This window comes from Hippocampus zosterae, chromosome 5 (genome assembly GCF_025434085.1).
Source record: "Hippocampus zosterae strain Florida chromosome 5, ASM2543408v3, whole genome shotgun sequence".
In the NCBI taxonomy this organism is placed as follows: Eukaryota; Metazoa; Chordata; class Actinopteri; order Syngnathiformes; family Syngnathidae; genus Hippocampus; species Hippocampus zosterae.
In genome coordinates this window covers 3,591,955-3,612,105 of record NC_067455.1, presented here as the reverse complement: position 1 = coordinate 3,612,105, position 20,151 = coordinate 3,591,955, and the positions used below count along the sequence as shown (strand labels likewise).

The 20,151-nt window shown below is 44.0% G+C and overlaps 1 protein-coding gene across 7 annotated transcripts in view; it reads right to left on the bottom strand.

Annotated features, from left to right (window-relative positions):
- The window catches only part of arhgef1b (Rho guanine nucleotide exchange factor (GEF) 1b), a 31,650-nt gene that overhangs the window by 2,443 nt on the left and 9,056 nt on the right, over positions 1-20,151 (bottom strand). For 2 of the 7 annotated variants that reach the window (XM_052064982.1, XM_052064980.1), the window contains exons 2-29: positions 16,795-16,989; positions 15,904-16,002; positions 14,813-14,855; positions 14,492-14,738; positions 11,537-11,566; positions 10,263-10,374; positions 10,107-10,182; positions 9,997-10,026; positions 8,648-8,857; positions 8,410-8,551; positions 7,062-7,073; positions 5,922-6,065; positions 5,338-5,531; positions 5,017-5,163; positions 4,848-4,930; positions 4,320-4,445; positions 4,133-4,247; positions 3,859-3,959; positions 3,711-3,785; positions 3,273-3,348; positions 2,960-3,127; positions 2,619-2,706; positions 2,335-2,439; positions 2,135-2,187; positions 1,909-2,052; positions 1,735-1,836; positions 568-737; positions 217-321 (exon numbers count right to left, since the gene is read on the bottom strand). In XM_052064982.1, the coding sequence (XP_051920942.1) occupies positions 247-321; positions 568-737; positions 1,735-1,836; positions 1,909-2,052; positions 2,135-2,187; positions 2,335-2,439; positions 2,619-2,706; positions 2,960-3,127; positions 3,273-3,348; positions 3,711-3,785; positions 3,859-3,959; positions 4,133-4,247; positions 4,320-4,445; positions 4,848-4,930; positions 5,017-5,163; positions 5,338-5,531; positions 5,922-6,065; positions 7,062-7,073; positions 8,410-8,551; positions 8,648-8,857; positions 9,997-10,026; positions 10,107-10,182; positions 10,263-10,374; positions 11,537-11,566; positions 14,492-14,738; positions 14,813-14,855; positions 15,904-16,002; positions 16,795-16,956 (3,129 nt within the window). In that variant the 5' untranslated portion in view covers positions 16,957-16,989 and the 3' untranslated portion in view covers positions 217-246. Of the gene's footprint in view, positions 1-216; positions 322-567; positions 738-1,734; positions 1,837-1,908; positions 2,053-2,134; positions 2,188-2,334; positions 2,440-2,618; positions 2,707-2,959; positions 3,128-3,272; positions 3,349-3,710; positions 3,786-3,858; positions 3,960-4,132; positions 4,248-4,319; positions 4,446-4,847; positions 4,931-5,016; positions 5,164-5,337; positions 5,532-5,921; positions 6,066-7,061; positions 7,074-8,409; positions 8,552-8,647; positions 8,858-9,996; positions 10,027-10,106; positions 10,183-10,262; positions 10,375-11,536; positions 11,567-11,634; positions 12,045-14,491; positions 14,739-14,812; positions 14,856-15,903; positions 16,003-16,794; positions 16,993-20,151 lie in introns of those variants that run through there. The other 5 variants (XM_052064981.1, XM_052064983.1, XM_052064984.1 and 2 more) reach the window with 5 other exon arrangements.

The window sequence follows — 20,151 nt, the reverse complement described above, 5'->3', positions numbered from 1 at the left end:
TTAAGGAGTATAGATGATTATAGCGAAATGTAAATGGATGGACATGTGTAACAGGGATATGTTTAATAGAACGAGAATTGCAAAAAAAAATTTTTAAAAAGGGCGGCCTACTTCACATCCAAACCAGGCTACTTCCTGTCACTTCACTGTTAGCGCCAAATATGGGCACGCTTGTGCCGTGTCCGTCATCTGGGCCTGCCATTCCAATTGTCTCACCTAATGGCCAGCAGGTGGCGTGATGGGATCTTAGGCAAAGTCACCGCCCTCCAACGAGAACTTGGACAAAGCCTCCTGTAGCCTGTGATGTTCCTCTTCCACCGTCTACGAGGCACAAAAACAAATCGATAGCACCTTCCTTCAGAGGCACAAACCCACTCACACAACGCAACCTCTTGCATCCTCTTTCTCACACCTCGACCGCCATTGCCACCCAAGTCCAATTTCACCAGGCAATTTTCAGTGGCGTAATAACGGCCAGCGTTTTAATGCTTTTTTTTTTTCTTTCGCTCCTGTCAGCCACTTTGCTATTATTGTGAGCCTAGATGGTATTTTTCTCCCCGAAATCACCTGGAGTTTCTTGATTTGCTGCTCCAGGCTGGCGAGCCTCCGGCACACTTCCACCATCCTCTCCGGGGACAAGACCAGGCTGGCAGTCTCCGAGGGAAGGCTCTCCGTGTCCCCCTTGGAGCCGTAGCCTTCTTTCTCCCCGTCGGGGCCGCGCTCCGCCAGCTGGCATTCTTCAAAGTCAACCGAAGCGCAATTAGCACCGGGAAAATCGCAGTGGTTTTGAAATCTTTCCACTTAGCTCTCAAAAGTCACTAACCACCATCATCACAAACTTCGCCCAGTAAAATGAGACAAAGGCTGAATTCACCAAAATTATGATTCATACGATTTTAAGTCAAACATTGTTTATTGCACATAAAAGTTCAATAAAAACTGCACCTAAATAAAAGTTTATCGCAGAGCCAACCGCAAGAACTGATAATCCATGATACAGAGTGCCGTTTGACTCCTCCCACACACTTTAAATACAATACAAAGGTATTAGAATTAAAAAAATGTCTACAGCCATTTCTGCATGAGTGTGCTCATTGTGACTATGCCCCTCCTTGCCCATAATAGAGAATTTTTCCCCCCATTTGCTTGAAGCATGAAATCACGATACAGGAATGTGTAATATTTTACTAATTTATTCATTATTCATTCATTCATCTTCCGAGCCGCTTGATCCTCACTAGGGTCGCGGGGGGTGCTGGAGCCTATCGGGCAGTAGGCGGGGGACACCCTGAATCGGTTGCCAGCCAATCGCAGGGCACACAGAAACGAACAACCATCCGCACTCACACTCACACCTAGGGACACTTTAGAGTGTTCAATCAGCCTGCCACGCATGTTTTTTGGAATATGGGAGGAAACCGGAGCACCCGGAGAAAACCCACGCAGGCCCGGGGAGAACATGCAAACTCCACACAGGGAGGCCGGAGCTGGAATCGAACCCGGTACCTCTGCACTGTGAAGCCGACGTGCTAACCACTGGACTACCGGCCCGCCCCTTTATTCATTATTACTCTCTTTTTATAAAGTGCAATTTTAGAGACTGCTATTTTTAATCATTAAAAAAAAACACAAACAATGATGAGAGTCTGAAACTCATTAAGGGTCTTTTCATTCGTTTCAATGGTGAAAGATGACTCGTGATATCCGCATCTCCAGGCACCAAAAAAAAAATACCTGTTGATTGACAGCCGTCCATTTCTCGACTGGGCTCCTCCCCATTTTCTCCATCCTCCAAAAGGCTGATGCTCCCAACCAGCAGCCTCTTCAGCAGCATGACTAAAACACGAGGTGGTGGGGAGGGCTTGTTAAGTGAGGATGTCACGGCTACGTGGGACGCCGAAGACTCACCTTCGTCCAGGGCGTTGGCGGCTATCTTCTCCTGATCGCTGTTGGAGTGTCCGAGGAGGTCGAAGCCTTTGTCAGACAGGAAGTCGATCAGCGAGTGCCGGGGATCGGATGGCTTGTCGTCGCTCAAGCTGTCCTTGTCGCGATCTGCACACACACCCATTTGAAATGCGAGTTACCGAGCGAACAATGCCAATATGGGCGGGTGGACTATCAATTTGTGTCTTACCAGGGTTACTCTTCAAACCGCCATTTTCTGTGGGGCTCTGAGGGGCGCTCAGCCTGAGACACACACACACACACACACACATACACAGAGTCATAATCTGGGGTGCATACATATGGACTTGGAAACACAAGTACACTTTGATACAACACACACACACACACACACGGATGCAGATCAATGTAGACAATGCACACACTCACCCAGAAGGATTAAATCCGGCTCCACTTCCAGGAGGGAAGGTGATCCTCATGGGTGCTCCGCTCCTCTTCAGATCATCAACTGCCGATTTGATCACGTTGGTCCAACTGCGCGCATGCACACGCACACGCATTATAGAACATAACTGAAAAGTAGCAGCAGCTTCAACAAGGCATATTAAGTGAACACCCACACACACACAAAAAAGCCAACTGTGAATAATTTACAATGGTGACAGTTTGATCGAGCAACAGATTAATTTCTCTGTCCATCAAAAGACACTCACAGTTTCCTCTCGCCGACGGACTGAGCTACCAGCTCGTAGATCTGGGCGCCGCTGTCCCAGGTGAAGATTACGTAGAAGGCCTTTAAATCTGCAACCAACATCACGGTGTTATAAGTGAGATGTTCTATTTATTTTATTTTTTTTCTAAAACATTCAAATATTTTCAGTTGTTTCTTTTATTTTTTTTTAACTCTGAGAACAGATTTAATATTGAAATTTTTTCCCTAAAAAAAAAAAAAGAGTTATTTTTCTTTTTACCCCCGCCAAATTGCTGAAACCTTTAGACAATTGATTCTTCTTCTTCCGCTTTATCCGTTCATGTATGCGTGTGTGAGACGAACCGGTGGCCACCTCGCGCAGGAAAACCGAGTCGAGCTTGATGATGGGGCTGAGCATCTGCTTGCCCTCCTGCACGGCGATGATGCTCTTGCTCTGGCACTTGAGCACCATCTTGTCGTCCTGCCTCTGCAGGAGCACCAGCAGGTCGCCCAGAAGCACGCACTGCACCTCTGAAGGGGGGACACACCACCCAGCCGTCATGTGCCTTTTGCTTTTTCTTAGGCCACTCGCGATTGTGGAGTGAGGAGGATGACCCCCCCCCCCCCCTCTCCCCCACCCCACCCACTGCCTCACTGTGTCTTGTGTGTTACTCACCGACAGCCTTCTCCTTGGTGACCTTCCAAGTGAGGGGGCCTTCATAGAGCATCTTCTTCTGCGTCAGGTCTATGTTCTAATGGGGGGGGAAACAAGGGGGCGTGGTGAGACGGTCAGACATCTTGGGAAACAATAACAACAACGATAGACGTTTCTGATACACACGGATTGTCACAATGCTCTCACATACATCAACACGCACGTACACACAAACGGATATTCACGTGGACACGCAGACACGGTCACACACGCTAACATAGACAACCTACAACCAGTGCTGGCGGTGGGTCTAACTTACACACAGATGAGGATAATCACACATGGACACAAACCCATGGAACTACACTAAAAAAATTTTTTTTAAAACTACACATGCACACGTATACACGGTTCCAGTCGCCAGGTGGTGTTGCGGGTGCCGAGAATGTGGCCGCGTACCTTGTATTCCGTATAGAGCTCATTACTGGGCTTGAGTCCTGACGTGTCCAATCGCCGCTGGTAGTCCTTGAGCGTCTGCGCAGAACACGTTTGAGCGTAAGTAAGCTAAATTTGATGAGTGAGTCGGTAACGGCGTCGAATGACTCACCAGAAAATTCTCCATGTCTTTGACCTCCTCGTTGACGTGGTTGAGGATCTTTCGGCAGCACTCGGCGCTCTGATGGACGCGCTCCTTCTCACCGGGATCCTCTGCCGTGCACAACAACAATCAACGCAATTGAAGAGAAAGAGCTCAACTGCACACGTCACGGAGAGGCTACAAGAAGGCACTTTTGCCAAGCAATTTCTCCCCTGGAGGTCCCATCAAATCCTACGCATGAATGCTCGTTTGATTTGCTATGCGCATGCGCGCGCACACACACCTGTGTTCTTAGCGATGTTTTCCAGGAGCAGCGGATACTTGGTGAGCCTCTGCATCTCGATGGGAATGATGTCCTTCAGCTGCAGCCTCCGACACTGTGGCTTGCTCTCCGCCTCCTGTCGTCACCACGGCAGCCCTTTAGCCTCACTCCCAAGATGGCCGCCAGCCGTCGCGCTCGTGAGCCGTACCTGGATGAAGGCATTGAAGCGAGCCTCTTTCTTCTGCCTGCTTTTGATCTGGTCCAGGGCCCAGGACTGGTGACTGCAGAAGCGGGCCGTCAGCTTCTGGAACCATTCCCCTTCCGTGCCCTCAAACTTAAATGCACCAAAGAAAAAAAATATATATAAAAATACAATATACTGTATATCATATAAATATGTTACATTCATCATCCATTTTAATGCTTGCTTGTTGTAAGGTGTCCGTGAGTTCTTAGAAAGGCGCCCACAAATAAAATGTATTATTATTATTAAAATATCAGTTCATAGTATTAGAGCATTTTTAAGTCAAAGAAAAAAAAAATGCCCACTATGTGTATAATTAAATATTTGTGCGGACAATAAATCAACAATTTATTACCCATTGAAGCACATAATACTCTAAATTTCGTGACTTTCAGATAACACTGAAAAAGAGTGCTTTGTAACTAACAGACTCCATGTAAAATTAAATAAAGGTTTGGAGGGAGGTGACAAATTAAATAAATGAGGTCTCACTCTGTTGAGAACAGTGGTGCTGATAGATTTGACGATAAAATTATCCTCCACACGAAGTTTCTTCAGGTTCTCGTAGAGGTGATCTGGACAAAGAGGACAAGAGCGTTTGAACTCAAGCCGGTTGCCTCCCCACTTACGCTTCCTCTCAAAATAAACTAAAATTGCTCACAGTGCATTTCGATGATCTCGTCCAGATTGGGGAAGATGGCTGACAGCTCGGTGGAGGTGAGGAGCTCCTCTCGCTCCAGAGGCTTGGAGAAGACCATCTGGAGGACGCTTAGCATGCGCACGTGAGCGTGCTCTGTGGCGAATAACTCTGCGAGAAGAAATTGGAGGCAGAAATATGAAATACTGTCAACATTTTCCTGACCCACCCGTGATAATCTGCAATCTGGACCTTACAAAACAACAATTATGAAATTTGTTCGACCACTCCCAGAATGCTTTGTACACAAGACACTGTTGTCTGCTGTACTGGAAAGCGTCTCACCGTTGATGACCTCCTGCCGCTTGGTCTCCTTTTTGCTTAGGCTGGACAGCACCTCCGGGGAGGCCAGCTCCTTCCAGTTGGGCGGCTCCTGCTCGAACTCCAGCAGGCGCGGCTCCATCTCCTCGAGTTGGGGGGCGGGGCTAGCGGGCGACGACCCGGAGCCCTCCGAAACAGCTGTTGTCGCTCCTTCATTGCTGGCCCAAAACGCATCAGCAAGTCAACCATCACACATTTTTCACACACAATTTGGAAATGTTCAAATCATCCCAAGCGGGGTTTCAACTTTATCATTTTTGTCCCAACCCCCCTGCAAAAAAACGATTTTCCAATTTAAAAAACAAAACCACTTTATTTATATTTGTCCAAAACTTCTGGGGGAAGAAAAAAAATGTTCAACTTGTCTCTTTTGTAGAAAAGTTTTTCTTCAACTCTTTTTAGACCGAAAAAAAAAATATTTTTCATCCTCATTATTTCTGAAAACATTTTTAAACATTTCTGATGTGATTTTTCTTATCCCAAAGAATGCAAGTGAATGATACTTATTTGAATGCAGGCTTCTGTCCATCCCTGCTGTGCAATCTTACAAATGGGAGCCGAGCGTGGCCGCGGCTGACAGCGGCTGCAGGTCCACGTCGCTACGAGAGCGCGACTGTTTGGCCCGGGATGAGCCGCGACGGCGTGAGGGCTGGCGGGCCACGCGAGCGCTCTCGCTACGCGCGACCTTCTTACTGCCGATGTGATGGGAGGGGGGGGGGGGGGTGGACGCAAGTGGACAAGAGGATGGGGAAAAGACGAGGATGTCAAGATGTGGACGGGAAAATACAGGCAGAGAAATGATAAAGAGCAGCAAAGTGACATGTAGGCAGTAAGGAAAGACATAAGAAATGGCAGAGGAATGAAAAATATGATGTTAGACAATTCCACGTTCGGGCCAGGTTTCATTTTGGCCAATGAAATGCATGCATCGCCAACTCACAGTAAAACGTTGATCCATTCAACATAAAATTCAACGCAATACTTCCAAATACTTTTCATCCTGAATTGCATGAAATACATCAATATGCCTTAAAAGGCGCTTATAAATAAAATGTATTATTATTATTATTAAAAATACAAATTTAAAAAAAAATTTGAAAACAGAATTTTTGTCTTTTTTTAAAAAAATATGATAATTTTTTATCATGTTTCTGGAATATTGTTCCGTCCAATATTATTTTTTTCATCGAATTTGTAAACATGATCTCATTATTATTCATTTTTTTCCCCGAACATAATTACTTTTTGTCATGCAATAAAAATAAATAGCATTTATTTGCAGATGATTGCTATTTGCTAACAAATCTGATCCATATCCCCTGATAATAGCAGGGGTCTACTATACTTTTTTAAAATTTAATGTATATGTTTTTTTTTAACATGTATTTTGTTTTTATTCTCACAAAATACTCAAGTTTTTCCAGAATCAATTCAACTTTTTTTCTAAATATTGGAAATATTTCTATTTAGTATTAGTATTTTTAAAATATTGAAATAAATGAATATAATAAATAAACTAAGTATCACCAACTCGCCATATCTGGACCCAATAATCAAGTTAATTCTAGGAAAACAATACTTAAGCGCTTGTGCTACTAAGTGTGTGTGTGTGTGTGTGTGTGGGTGTGTGTGTGTGTGTGTGTGTGTGTGTAGTGAAGCATTGTCCATGCCTCAGTCAAGGCGCCCACCTTGTCCTGCGTCTGTAAAGACACGGGACACCACACCGTTAACACCTCAACTCATCACACCTGCGACAAGTGCCGACTCCACGCGGTGCAAATACGGCTTGCTAGCAACACACGCAATGCACGCACACGCACAACGGAGACGAGTGTCAACGGGGGCTGCGTTCGCCCAGACATGCAGACATCATCAACAGGCAAACAAAATAAGCAGGCGACAACAAACTCCACACAAAAGTGTGGAGTTCATACTTTGCTTAGTCGCTTATGGAATTAACGTACGGAGGAATCACTAGTGTACAATTTTTCCGATTGGAATATCCAATTTTTCCTTCACAGTCATTAATATGGGCCTTAAGGTGAATCGCACAAATCTGTGTGCGATTTGTCTGCAATGCTATATAAAAAAAAAATATGTATAATTTTTTTAAGCTGGGGACGGGCAAGCATTAGAGTTGTAGCTGTTGCGTTTCAGCAACAAAAATGGTTCTTTTCCACTTTGTGTTCAGTGTCAAGGCCCAATAAGTGAATCACATGAATGGTAACGTAAAGCATGGTCAGCTTACTACTGATTGATCTTGTTTTGGTTCTGAATGAGGAGATGGGATTCAGCAGTTGCTCAGTGGAGGGGAGGAGCTATCCTAGCCGGATACGCTCCAACCCCCCGAAAAAAACAACCTATTAGCCTTCTCTCGTTTCACAGAACGCCTTGACGCAGCAGTTGTTCAAAATGACTACATTACATAATACAGAATCACTTGCTTGATTGATTAAAATTTCTGTGTTCAATAAGTTAAAGTGGAAACAAACAAAAAAAAAGAATTCAAAGTGGCCCTTTGCATCTTTCTATTTTTCTGTATGCAGTCCTCAGAAGAAACCGTTTGGACACCTATGGCGTAGAAAGCCTTTATCTGACTTCACAAGTTCCACTCTCCATCGAGCAAGAAACAACCAACATCTGCGGTTCGGCTCAAGTCATCCCTGATTTGAGTCCAAACGCAAGAAGCAAATTGCACACACTGCAACAATTCCTGACAACACTGCATCTCTGCACAAAAGGGAATCACAAACAATGCGAAGAAAGCAACCAAAGTGCAAATTCAAACATTAGGAGAAGGCGAGACGAAACAAGAGATTCAAAGGATTAAAGACAGGAGGTGAAAGGCTGGAAGGGACATTGGGGGCTGCGCTTTGGTTTATCGACGGAGTGAGGGGAGGCAGGCACAGCATGGCAAAAAAAAAAATATCAAATAAAAAAATAAGCGAGCACACAGCAGGGACAGACATCCTCAGCCTGAGGACCGACGCTTTGGCTGGAGACAGACGCCATTGAGATTCCACGCTCCGTCCTCACCTGTCTTTCTCTGGGTTCTCCTCTATGGGGGTGTCGCTGACCAAGAAGGGCTCCCCGACGCCCAGCGAGGCCCCCGGGCCTATGGGGGAGACGTCAGGCCATTCGGACAAGATGAGCGGCTCCAGACGATTGCTGGGGAGCCCTGGAATGTTTCATATTGCCATCTATTAATAAGGCTTGGATACTGAGCCACATGCTGCTTCACCAGAGACGAATCCCACTCGTGGGACGGACGTACCATCAGGGTGCAGGGCCTCGGGGCTGTTGCTCAGGCTGGCGTTGTTTCCCGAACCGTCGGTGATCTCCACCAAAGGCAAGGGGCCGGAACCGCCGCCCCCAGAGCCGGATCCCAACTTCCTGCCGGGGAGAGCGGGCGCCGTCGGGTCGGCGAAGTTTCCCCGGACGGGCGTTGGACCTTTACGCTCCTGACTCCCTTTCTCCCTGTCCGCTAGAAAACAGCGGAAGAGGGCCATGTTACGATATTGAGTGAGGTGGCGGGTTAACGACCACCATCATGCACCTTGTTTAGTGAAAACGAGGAAATGGGACGGGGGTTAGTTGAATTTTGGGGGTGCGCAACTCAGCCTACAACCAACCAAGCACTCAATCAAGTGAATGAAACCCAGTGTGATTGGGAACATGCAGGCATGCTCGTGGGGTCATTAGTAAAGTCTAACTTTTGTCTACAGTGAACCCCCAGGTCATTGTTTGCGCCCCCACTTTATTTGATTTTCGTATGCCCATTCACATTAGCCTGTCTACAGCTTTTCACTTTCTATATTTGCACTTTTGTTCGATGAAATTGTACGTTTTCAAGAATGTTCTTTGAGCCCCAACGTGAGACAAAATTATATGGTGTGGTGTTTGAGGGTGGCAGGGGTGGGATATAATGGGCTTTCAATATTATGTTCAATGTGCCCCCACTGGTCCGTTTTTGTCCATCTCAAGGGACAACCATTTTGGCCTTCTATCGCCCTCTGAGGTTGACTAAGCTTCAAGATGGTCTGAGGTTCGCATTGTGAAAATCACATCTCTCCTGTTTTCTGGGTTTGCAAGCGAGCCGGAAGGCATTTTGAAGTCCATTTCAGGGGACAAAACATTTTGACTGGAAATTGTTTTCTTGCATTGTTTATTTTTCGGGTGGGGGGGGGGGGCAAACTTGTTTGTGTTTTTGTAAGTGCAAGGATGCCAACAAGATTAATATATACAGTGATCCCTTTGTTTATTGCGGATTCGGTGCATCGCAGATTTTTTCAAACACATTCATAATTTTATTTTATTTTTTTCCTTATACACGGTACAGTACTGTATATGTTGCTCTATGTGACTCGCTGTTGTTTTGCAGCTTCTCACGGACCGTTTGCGTATTTTACCTTTATATGTTAATTGGTCGCTACTTCGCGGATTTTCGTTTATCGCGGGTGGTTTTGGTCTCCATTAACCGCGATAAACGAGGGATTACTGTATAAGCAATTATACAGAAAATAACGTTATCACGAGTGCAACGGTATCCCCCATGATGTAAACGGGGGTTCACTGTACATTTAAGGTGGTGAAGTGGGAGCGAGCACTCGGGGCGACTTGTACCTTCGGCTTCCATTTTAGGTTTGACCTCAGCTGTAACAGGAGAGAAACGGTCATTGACGGAACGCAACGGTTCATTAACGGGGGCCGTGGGCCAAGTCGCAATTACGTACGGTTGCCAGCAATCCAGCTCGGTATCCCGGGGAAGCCGCCCCTGGGCTTGGTCTTTGTGGACTCGTCCTTCTTGTTCTGAGGGAAGAGGACGCAATTAGAAGGAAAAGGAAGGACACGAATAGTGAAGAGTCAAAAAGGTGCTGGCCTGCCTTTACCTTGACCAGCTTACTGCGGAAGAAGCCCCCTCGAGACTTCTTGCTGTCCACCGCCCTGGTCTTAACCCCCAAGTGCTTCATATAGTAGGCCACTGCCGAAAAGATGGACTGGCTACAAAACACGCAACATTGAAAGTTATCATTACATCTGGAGGGATGGGTTGGATAAGTCGATGGATAGTAGATGGGCGGGTGGGTTTATGCATGGGGGAATTAGAGATTTGGGGGTCGGGTTGGTGGAGGCGTTGATGATGGAGGGGAGGTGGCTTGATGGATCTGTGAGTGAGGGTGAAAGGACAAGTGAATGGATGCATGGGTTGATGGATGGATGATGGATGGGGGGTTGGGTTCTTGGAAGAGTCGATGAACGTGTAGCTTGGTGAATTGATGGCTTGGTGGAGATGTTAATGCGCAGGTGTCAAACTCAAGACCCGGTGGCCAGATCTGGCCCGCCACATCATTTTCTGTGGCCCGCGGAAGCAAGTTAAGCATGTCAACTTGCATGACGCTTGCGAAAATCTCTACCAAATTTAAATAGGAGACATATTGTAAACATTGTCTTGGAACCAAATCCAAATATGGCCCACGATAAAAATGAATTTGACACCCCTGACTTAATGGATGAGTGGATTGGTGGCTGGATGGGTGGACGGACAGCTTGGTAGGTGGATGGTTGCCTGGATGGATGCGCTAATCGCATTTGGGAAACTTATGCTGTTTGCCAGAATAGGAGGTGTCTGTTCGGGCTATGGTGTTTACAGGGTGGTCGTCTTCATTTTTACATACAGCCTATTGAATATTCTTGAGCATTGAGGTAGTTTGCCAAAAGCATGTCACAGACATGCTCATCTATCATATTTATGTTTATTATTATTTTCTTTTTTGCGAAAAAAGTAATAATTCTGACTATAAGTCATAAGAGCATCAAGTCTTATTTCTGTGTGCACCTCGCACATCTGGATTTAGCCACAGATGTGATGACGTCGCTGAGGAGGAGACACAATGACTGAAATTGGAGAATTCAGGAGGGCCCGCAAACAATGAAATCATTCTCGTCTTGCATAGAATGTCGTATCAATGCACACAACTTGCGACGCAGCTAAACTCCTTTAAAAAAAATATATGGTTTTTTTTGCATGCATGAAGACATGAAAGGAAGGAATTTTTTGGTGTGTACTCTAGCTGTAATTTGACCTCAGGCAAGTTTAACAACAGCACACAAATCGTCCCCTCCAAAACGGCAAGGAAGTTCTGGCAAAACATATTCAACTCACCATTTCTCCTCATCCGAGACAATTGTTGGTCTGCAAAGAGAAGAAAATGCAGTTTGTTGAGCTCATTTATTATTATTTATTTTTTCAAGCAGACTCACCTCTTGCTTTTAAGTAGCATGTTTCCTCTCTCGTGTGCGACTGAATAATAACAACAAAATTTGTCTTTTGGGCCGGTGGAACTTAAAGCGACCGCGCCTGTCGTGATCCAAATCAAAGTGGACTGAAGTGTTGTTTTGTTCCCAGCTCAAGCTATTGAACATATTCTAATTTCCAAAAGAAAAAAAAAAAAAAAAAAAGAAAGAAAATCAAAAAAGTGACCAATGCATACAAAGCTGTACTGTAATCCGATGAACGAATGCAAAAAAAGGAACTTCAAATGCCAAACGTCGGCTAAATTTTCAGGAAAGCAAATTTTGAGTTGGGTATGCGTCTCGTGTAGGATTGCGAGGTCGGAATGCTGCCGGGGGAGCCCAAACACTATTTAAGCTTTTTTTTTTTTTGGGGGGGGGGGGGGTCGGGGATCCGGCTGATGCAATCTGAAGGCAAGACAGCGGAAACACGACACGTGTGTCTTGTTGTCAACACGAAGGGGCGGAGGGGAGGGAGGGGTCTTTCCTTGGGATTTCCCTGCGCAAGCCAATCAAACGCTCGTTGCTGCCGCCAGGAGGTGGGAGAGGGGTGAGCGGGTGCAAGCGTGCGAGGCAAAACAGACTCGCTTGTCAAATGAGGCAACCATTTGATTGTCCGTTGTCAGACACCCCCCCCCCCCCCATTGCTACTTGTGCATGTGGGCCCCCTCCCTACGTGAATATGAGGGGGCTACAAGGATACCTGAAAGCTCCACTCTCGCCCTTTCATTTCTTTTAAGTAGGAGTTAGAGGTTCGTGCTGAAAAGTAAAACATATGACACTAAACGATTGAAGTCGTAGTGTTAGATTTTTGAGAAAAAAAACATCACATTTTCCAGGAAATTAGTCAGAAAAAAGACATTTTCAAGATAAAAAGTTTTTTCAATGAAAGAACAGTATTTTTCAAGGTTAAAGTCGCAATGTTGACAAGAATGAATTTGAAGGAACCCCCGCCGCTATTTTCTGGGAAAATATTTTCGAAATTCAAACATTTTTGATGATTAAAGTACAAATATTCAGAGAATAAAGTTGTACATTTTCAAGAAAATTGTAATATACTTTCAAGATTAAATGTCGCATTTACCCCCAGATTAAGGTCTCAATTTTTACAAGAATAAAGCATATTTTGAGGGGGGAAAAAAAGCATTTTCTAGATTGAAATTATCCTACGGCTAAATCCTAAAGTCTTGATCCTCCTAAAATGAAGCCTTTTCTCTTTTAGGAGACTGGTGGTTGTTTTCTTTGCTAACACTCGTTTGGAAACGGTGGCCCAGCCTGCTCTGCCTCCCGCTGGCCGCGTGCCAGCTCCAGAGTTTTCCTGCCAGCGTGGCACCGCATGTAACCCCCTCCCATCTTAAATCCACTGTGAAACACGTTTCATCATGCTCGTCATGTGACCCGCTGATTGCGGCGCAAAAACTTAAGGCAACGGATTAAGGCAAAGTCTGGACTTTCATTTTTGGCTTTGTGCTATTGTTTGTTTTAAATACTATAAAAATGAATGCGGGGTTGTTAATCCAAAGTAGGAGATTTTTTTTGCCTCATGAGCAAGTACACGTGCCACTGAAGTGATTTGTTTTTTTTCCTCCATATCAAATCATCTCATAAGTACAGTGGTACCTTGAGATACGAGTGGCTTGACTCGTTCGGATGATTCTTTTTTTTTTTTTGTCTCACGAGCGCATATTTAAAAAGGCCTCAAGCTTTTGAATAGCAATTCCGGTTGATATTTAAAGTCAAAATAAACATCCGACAAAGAGAATTAATTTATAACAACCACATCTTAGCATTTCAGTCCGTTAGCCTAATGCTAATTCTCATCAGCATTTACGTTGCAGTGCTAGAGTTGAACTGCTTTTCATCATACCACGTTTATGTTTCCACCGCTATAACGTTCCCATTTCAAAGCCCCGATTTCACGTAATTCATTTTCCATTTGCCGATTTTGCTTACGACAAGCACCTTTATAACGTAAACTTTGTAATAGTGACCAGATTTTCCCCACAAAATAATGAAAAGGCCTTTATTACAATTAACCATGGGAAGCTAATTGCCGCTGCGAAAATCTATGCTGCATGTCATACATAAAGCATATTTGACAATCAAGACGACTTTGACCTTGCTTATGAACAAAATGTACAGCGTGAGATTCCCCTCCATTGCTTATCGATTAATCGACTCACACATTGCGCTCATGGTCTGAAAACATGTCTGGTTAATGGAAGCAAATCTCACATATATTGTTTGACATTTTCATGTTTTTACATCTGTAAATGTTCATACTGTATTTTACATCGCAGTTGGCGGCCATTTTATTGGAAATGGACAATAGGAACTGCCGCGATACGATCCAGATTCGTTATGTCCCTCGAGGTACGTTGTTACGAGGTTCGACTGTACAACCCTTTAAGCAAAATACTGAACACAAAACGATGCAGCAACACTTGTGGGGGTAACGAAAACTGATTTAACCGGAAAATCAGTTTGATTCAAGCTAACCGAATCGCGTTTAAAATGGACAACTCTCCATTCGTATCGCCCGACGCATATGAATGGTTTTGGAGTCTTTACCGTATTATACATCATGTATCTAATAGTTATCAAATCGTTTTTTATTGGCGAGATGCCCCGAAGTAACATATACAGAAAGAAAATGCCATTACTCAGTCGCTTATGCTTACTATGGTGAATTTGAATAAAGTACAGTATTAGAGATTGCAATTTTCCCTCTTACTTAAATTACACCTGACATTTTTTTTTTGTCGGGGTGGGTATTTTTTGGGGGGTGTTGCTTTTTTGAAGACTGAAAGGGATTTGTGGCACTCACTGCGTCTCGGACATCTTGTCCAGCAGGTTCTCGGCGACCGACTTCTCCTTCATTTCCAAGGGGATGCGGTCGGTAGGGTAGTGGCTCTCAACGTCGATCAGCTCTGCCTCATTAGGCGTCATCCCCATCTTGCGCTTTTTCCGGAAGTCCTCCAGCTGCTTGGCCACCTCGCCCGCCTGTTCCAACTGGACCTCGTAGGCAAATCGTCTTTGGAAGTCTTCCGAAAGCATGTCCGGGCGCGTCCGGTCTGAGGCGGAGTCGGCACGTTGTGTGCCATATTTAAAAAAAAAAATAGAATTTAAACAAATGAGCGGTGCTTACCCAGTTCAGTGGCTATGACAGGAGGTACTGTGACTCTGAGGATCTGCAATGACAACACAGTTGGCAGTGACTCAACATGACCACAAGGGGTCTCTTCAACACTACAAATGACCTTTGAGTTGTCACTAGGTGAAGGTTGAAGTCCAATCAGGAAAAGAATGGCAGTTGAAAAAAAAAAGCCTGGTTTTCTCACGATCCAAACAGGAAGTTGTCAGGTCTCATAGACTAAACAGAGGAGAATATACCGCATGTGCATAGAGGTTAAGCTAACTCTACTGCACTTTAAAGGGGACATGTACTGGAAAATGTATTTTTTTTTATTGCAAGAATACACGCAGTGGTACACTGATTGACAAATTTAATTCAGTCTGTGATTCAGCTCTTAACTCAATTTATTTATTCTCTCCACATTGAAATTAATTTATGAATGCCATTAGTCCATTCAGAACCATCCCCTGGCAAAAAAAAACAAAAAAACGGATTTTTGCTACGTTTCAATTAAGAAAATTGTATGACTTAGCAAAGTCACATCATGTCCTCATATGTGATGTTTTTATAATAGTCTGACATTTTTCATTGTACTTAGTTTTTATTTTTGCTTTTTCCATTCATTTAGTTTTTTAGGAGCATTTTTTTTGTTTTTATGAGTTTTTATTGTTATGAAAAGGTTCTGTTTTAGCTTAGTTTTTTTTATTAGTTTTAGTTTTTTTAATACATGAAGGAAGGAAGAAAACGTTGCGTCATAATGTAAACTACAATTCTCAAATGACTGAGCTTCTTTCTTCTTTGTGGATGTGCTGCAAAACAACAATTAAGGCATTTAAAATCAAACTCGAAAGCTCATGTATGTTAATTTGCAAGGATGAAAACTAAAGATATTTTGGCAATAACTTATATAGCTTAATTAATTTTATAAACACATCATGAATTTTCAGTAAGTTTATTGTTTTCCCTTAATTCCCGAACCATCCCCCCCAACCCTCAATTTTAGTTTTAGTACAAGGAGTACTCGTTGCCTATAATAACCTTGGACCTCACGGGAGCTCAGTTCGGCGTGGGACAAAGGATCCCTAAATCCTTTTCCTACTTACTGCACCCTTGTCCAAGAAGGTGTTGTGGAACTCCACAAACTGCTTCTTGGTTTCTTTGGCATTGAGGTTCTTCAGGAGGTCGGCGTGGAGGTAACAAAGCTGAGAGAGGACACACGGTGACGATGGTTTGTGTGGGTTGTGGAAACACATTCAAAATGCATGAACGCGAGTTACGATGACAAAGCATTCAACTAAACCAGCGTGTCTTAACGTTAGCCACCATGAGAAAGGGGAAGTGGTGCGTTTGAAGGAGCCAGGGTGTCGGAGCGAATGGGAGTGTTACTGGTGCGTTTGCGGCAAAAAAAAAAAAAAAAAAACACAAAAAAAGTGCACCAAAGATAGGGTGGCGTATTCCTGCGCGAATAGATAACTACATGCCAGCTGGCAACAGCTGTAGTTTGTTATCATTTATGCACAGACATTGGAGAGTTAACTGCTGGGCCGCTTGAAATCATCACTCATTAGATGATTAGAATGGTTTTAAATTAGAGGGAAAGTTTAAAACGTCACTGACGGGGCAAGCCAAAAAACGATGACAAATCATGACTCAAATTGAGGTAAAATTGATCAACATTTGTGGAAAATTTGTTTTTAACAAAATTGTGGCGAAAGTTGAGGTGAAATTTGTCAAAATTTTCATTGAAATTTGTAATTAGTGGTACAATTACAAAATGGAAATTGTAAAATTATTCAAAGGTGTAGAAATTACCATTAGTGTGGCATTGGTAGAAATCTTGTAATATGGAAAATGTTTCATAACGGGTGCAAATAGTTTCATTTGTAAAGGAAAAAAAAAAATCTGGGGGAAAAAAAATAAATCATAAACTGTATTCACCCGCTTCTAAATCTGAAGCCAAAAGTGAAAGTGAGCATAGCGTGGTGGCGTCTCACCAGCGGCGCCGGGTCAAACTGGAGGATGACGTGCTGCATGAAGACCAGCAGGTGGGCGGGCCGCTCCTTCAGCATTTCAATGCTGCTGAAAAAGCACTGATCGTCCACCACCTCGTTCAGATCGTTCTCAAAGTCCTCGTCCTCGGCCCCGATGATGTTCATGGCTGCGTCCGAGCACCGAGCCCTAAACGCGCCCTGCTACACACACAGACGCCCACACATTAGGAGTGAACCTACAAAACTGTGGTGTTGAAAGGGCTGCGGTGCAAAAAATTAAGGTGCACCTAAATTTTGTACTGTTGCACCAGAGAAAAAAAGTTGGATGCACCAGTCCAAAAAGATCTGAAATCATATCAATATTTAGTCTGCATTTTTTTTTAGTTCATCTAGTGCAAGGGTGGATCCATTTTCTGATCCGCGTTGTCCTCACAGGGGTCGCGCGGCGTGCTGGAGCCTATCCCGGCCGTCTTCAGGCAGTAGGCGGGGGACACCCTGAACCGGTTGCCAGCCAATCACAGAGCACACAGAGACAAACAACCATTCACGCTCACACTCAAACCTACCATGTTTCTGGAATGGGGGAGGAAACCGGAGTACCCAGAGAAAAAATTGTAATATCAGTCTAAAAAAATTAATTATATGTATATATATATTCCCACAGAGGAAGGCTAATTAGGTTCTGCACAAGCAGAGTGCCTGCAACATTTTGCCTTGTGGTTGACAGCATGATGCCTTCATTTCCATCCAATTTTAGGCTGGAATCAATGAATAATGGAAGCTTTCTACTATATCGAACACAACGCTGGTCTCAATGTATTTACAATTATACTCCTGTTTCATTCAGTCTCTTGCTAAAAAAACAGCCGAGGGTGACAGACTCCTCGAAAGGCAGCGCCTGTCGATTCGGCACGCGGAACGCCACCACTGGAACTACCTCACAGAGGAGTGAACGTAACGAGGAACGCCAACTCCTTACGGGAACGAAGCGGCATCATTACGGCTGACTCTCTTCCGCAGTTGAATTATCTCATTTTAATTCCACACCGAGGTCATCGCTCATTGCGGTTACGCGATATGCGTGGGCTGCCGACGTAGGCCACGGGCCAAGTGAGACGAGCCTTTTGTGGTAAGGTCAAGAGACTGCGGGCCGAGTGTGTGTTTGCCTTATAAATGACTTGGCAAGTGGTTCCAGCTCATTAAGCGCTCATTGTGTAAGAGCACAGTGTTGCCGGCACACTGACTAACAAGGGAGGGTCATGCAGCCTAAATAGGGAAAAAAATTAAAAATCAATCGTAAAAATGGTTGATCAATACATCTGGTTATGTAATTTGCAATGTTGGTTGTAAAATGAGTACAATTGGCTGCAAAATTACAAAGCAGGGCAATTCATCAAATAAATAAATAGGTAAATAAATACATGTATTAATTAATACTACTACTTAATTTATTACATTTGAAATTAAATTTGGAGCAAAATTTGTCAAAATGGTCAGTCGATATTTTTTCCAAATTACGTACAATTCCTTAGAAAATTGGTCATCGCGTTTTTAGGTTTGGTCGCAAACGTCCTAAAATTGCAAAGCATGACGATTCAATCTATAAAACATTTTAACATGTGTAGAAAAAATGTATCCACAACTTGTAAAACTGCTCCTAAAAAGTAGACAACCGGTTGTAAAATAGGCAATAAATTGCAAAGCAATGTGCTTCAATCTACCCCCCCCCCTCCACACACACACACACACAAAAAAGGGCCAATTGGCTAAATGTACAGCTGTGTAGTGTAAATTGTCAAATTGGCCATGGACTGCGTCGTGAAATGCACAATTACACGAACATCTTTGCAAACATCACACAAGACGGGAATTTATCACGCCACGGCAAAAATGACTCTCCCCCAAGTGGTCCGCAGCTGATTTTGTGCTCCTGAGATAAAAGCTTTGTGTTGTTGGAAGCTTGAATAATAAGCAAGGGGAAGGTGATGCAGACTAAACAGGAAAGAAAAACAACCGGTGTTTTGGAGCAGATGCGTACATGGATATGGACAAGAGTCACACAACGCTACAACTGCACCGCAAAAAAAATTACAATGAGTCAATTTTGGGAAAAATTTTGAGCAAGCGCTCAAAACGGTCGAACATTTTTTAAAAAATGGTTAATTTCAGCATATGTGAGAAATTGGCAATGACATTTTAATTTGATGGTAAAATGAAAAAGATGAAAAGTTGTCACGTTACGAAAATATTGAGAGGAAACCTGCGTGAACACATACAATGGAAGTTTTAAAGTCATGCAATGAAATGGCTCTGATTATCGACACAGGCAGACACTTTCTTGTCAGTTACAAGATCTGAAATCTGACTTGCATTAAAATAGCAACACCATCATGCACAAGCAATTCATTGGACCACATAAACAGAACCCACCCCGCACCGCCGAAAAAAAATATTACATTTAAGAAAGATCATCTACTGCTATGATTTCCTGCAGGGGAAAACGGTGGTGAAATTTAATCAGCAGCATCACCAACCGGACTGTACTCAACATGCAGACTCTCCTTTTTACGAGGAAGGAAGGCGTCGACGTGTGAATGTAGCGTTCATCAGGCTGCCAGGAGAGCTGACAAGCCATTCAGGGTAAAAGGGAGTTTTTTTGCAACAAAGCTTGGACTGAGCGGGACGAGGGCGAAACCGAGCCATCGACCGAGCGACAGAGAGGAAGAATGCGTTCATTCATTCGTGGTCAGTCGCGCTGCGCTGCGGGTAGTTTTGGAGCCGCTCGCGTGGGGAGGGTTAACCAAACCAAATCAAACGCCGCCCACGCCACCAAGGCCAAACAATAATGCCGGAGAGACGTACATGACACTCTCCAAGCTCAAAGGAACAGTTGACAGCTGAAGTGCTAAGGATGTTTAAAAAAAAGGACAACAAGAGTGATAAATAGGCTCTTTTGAGATTATTTTTTGGGGGGGGATGGGCAATGAACTTGATGTAGACATTTAAAATTTGGGCTATGCAGTATATTGATTGAATCAAGCACTTCCTCCCTATAAGTCAGCCAACCACCAGGGGGCGAGCACATGGTTATGGCTTCATTCAGCTGCCCAAACAACAAACAAGATATTTTAGCACAGCAGTCTGAAAACATACTGTAAATGTAGATGTACGCAGTACAGCACAGTATAGGCTGTGTATGCTAAGCTAAATGTTAGCTAGCCATTTGTGTTTGTCTGGACCCACCATTTTTAAATTTCAGTTTAATTTGTTGGCTCAATGTTGGTTGAAGCGGTCTTTTACTGGCGTACTTAACCGATTCTGACCAGTGTGACTGCTCGCACAACCACACACTCCCTTGCT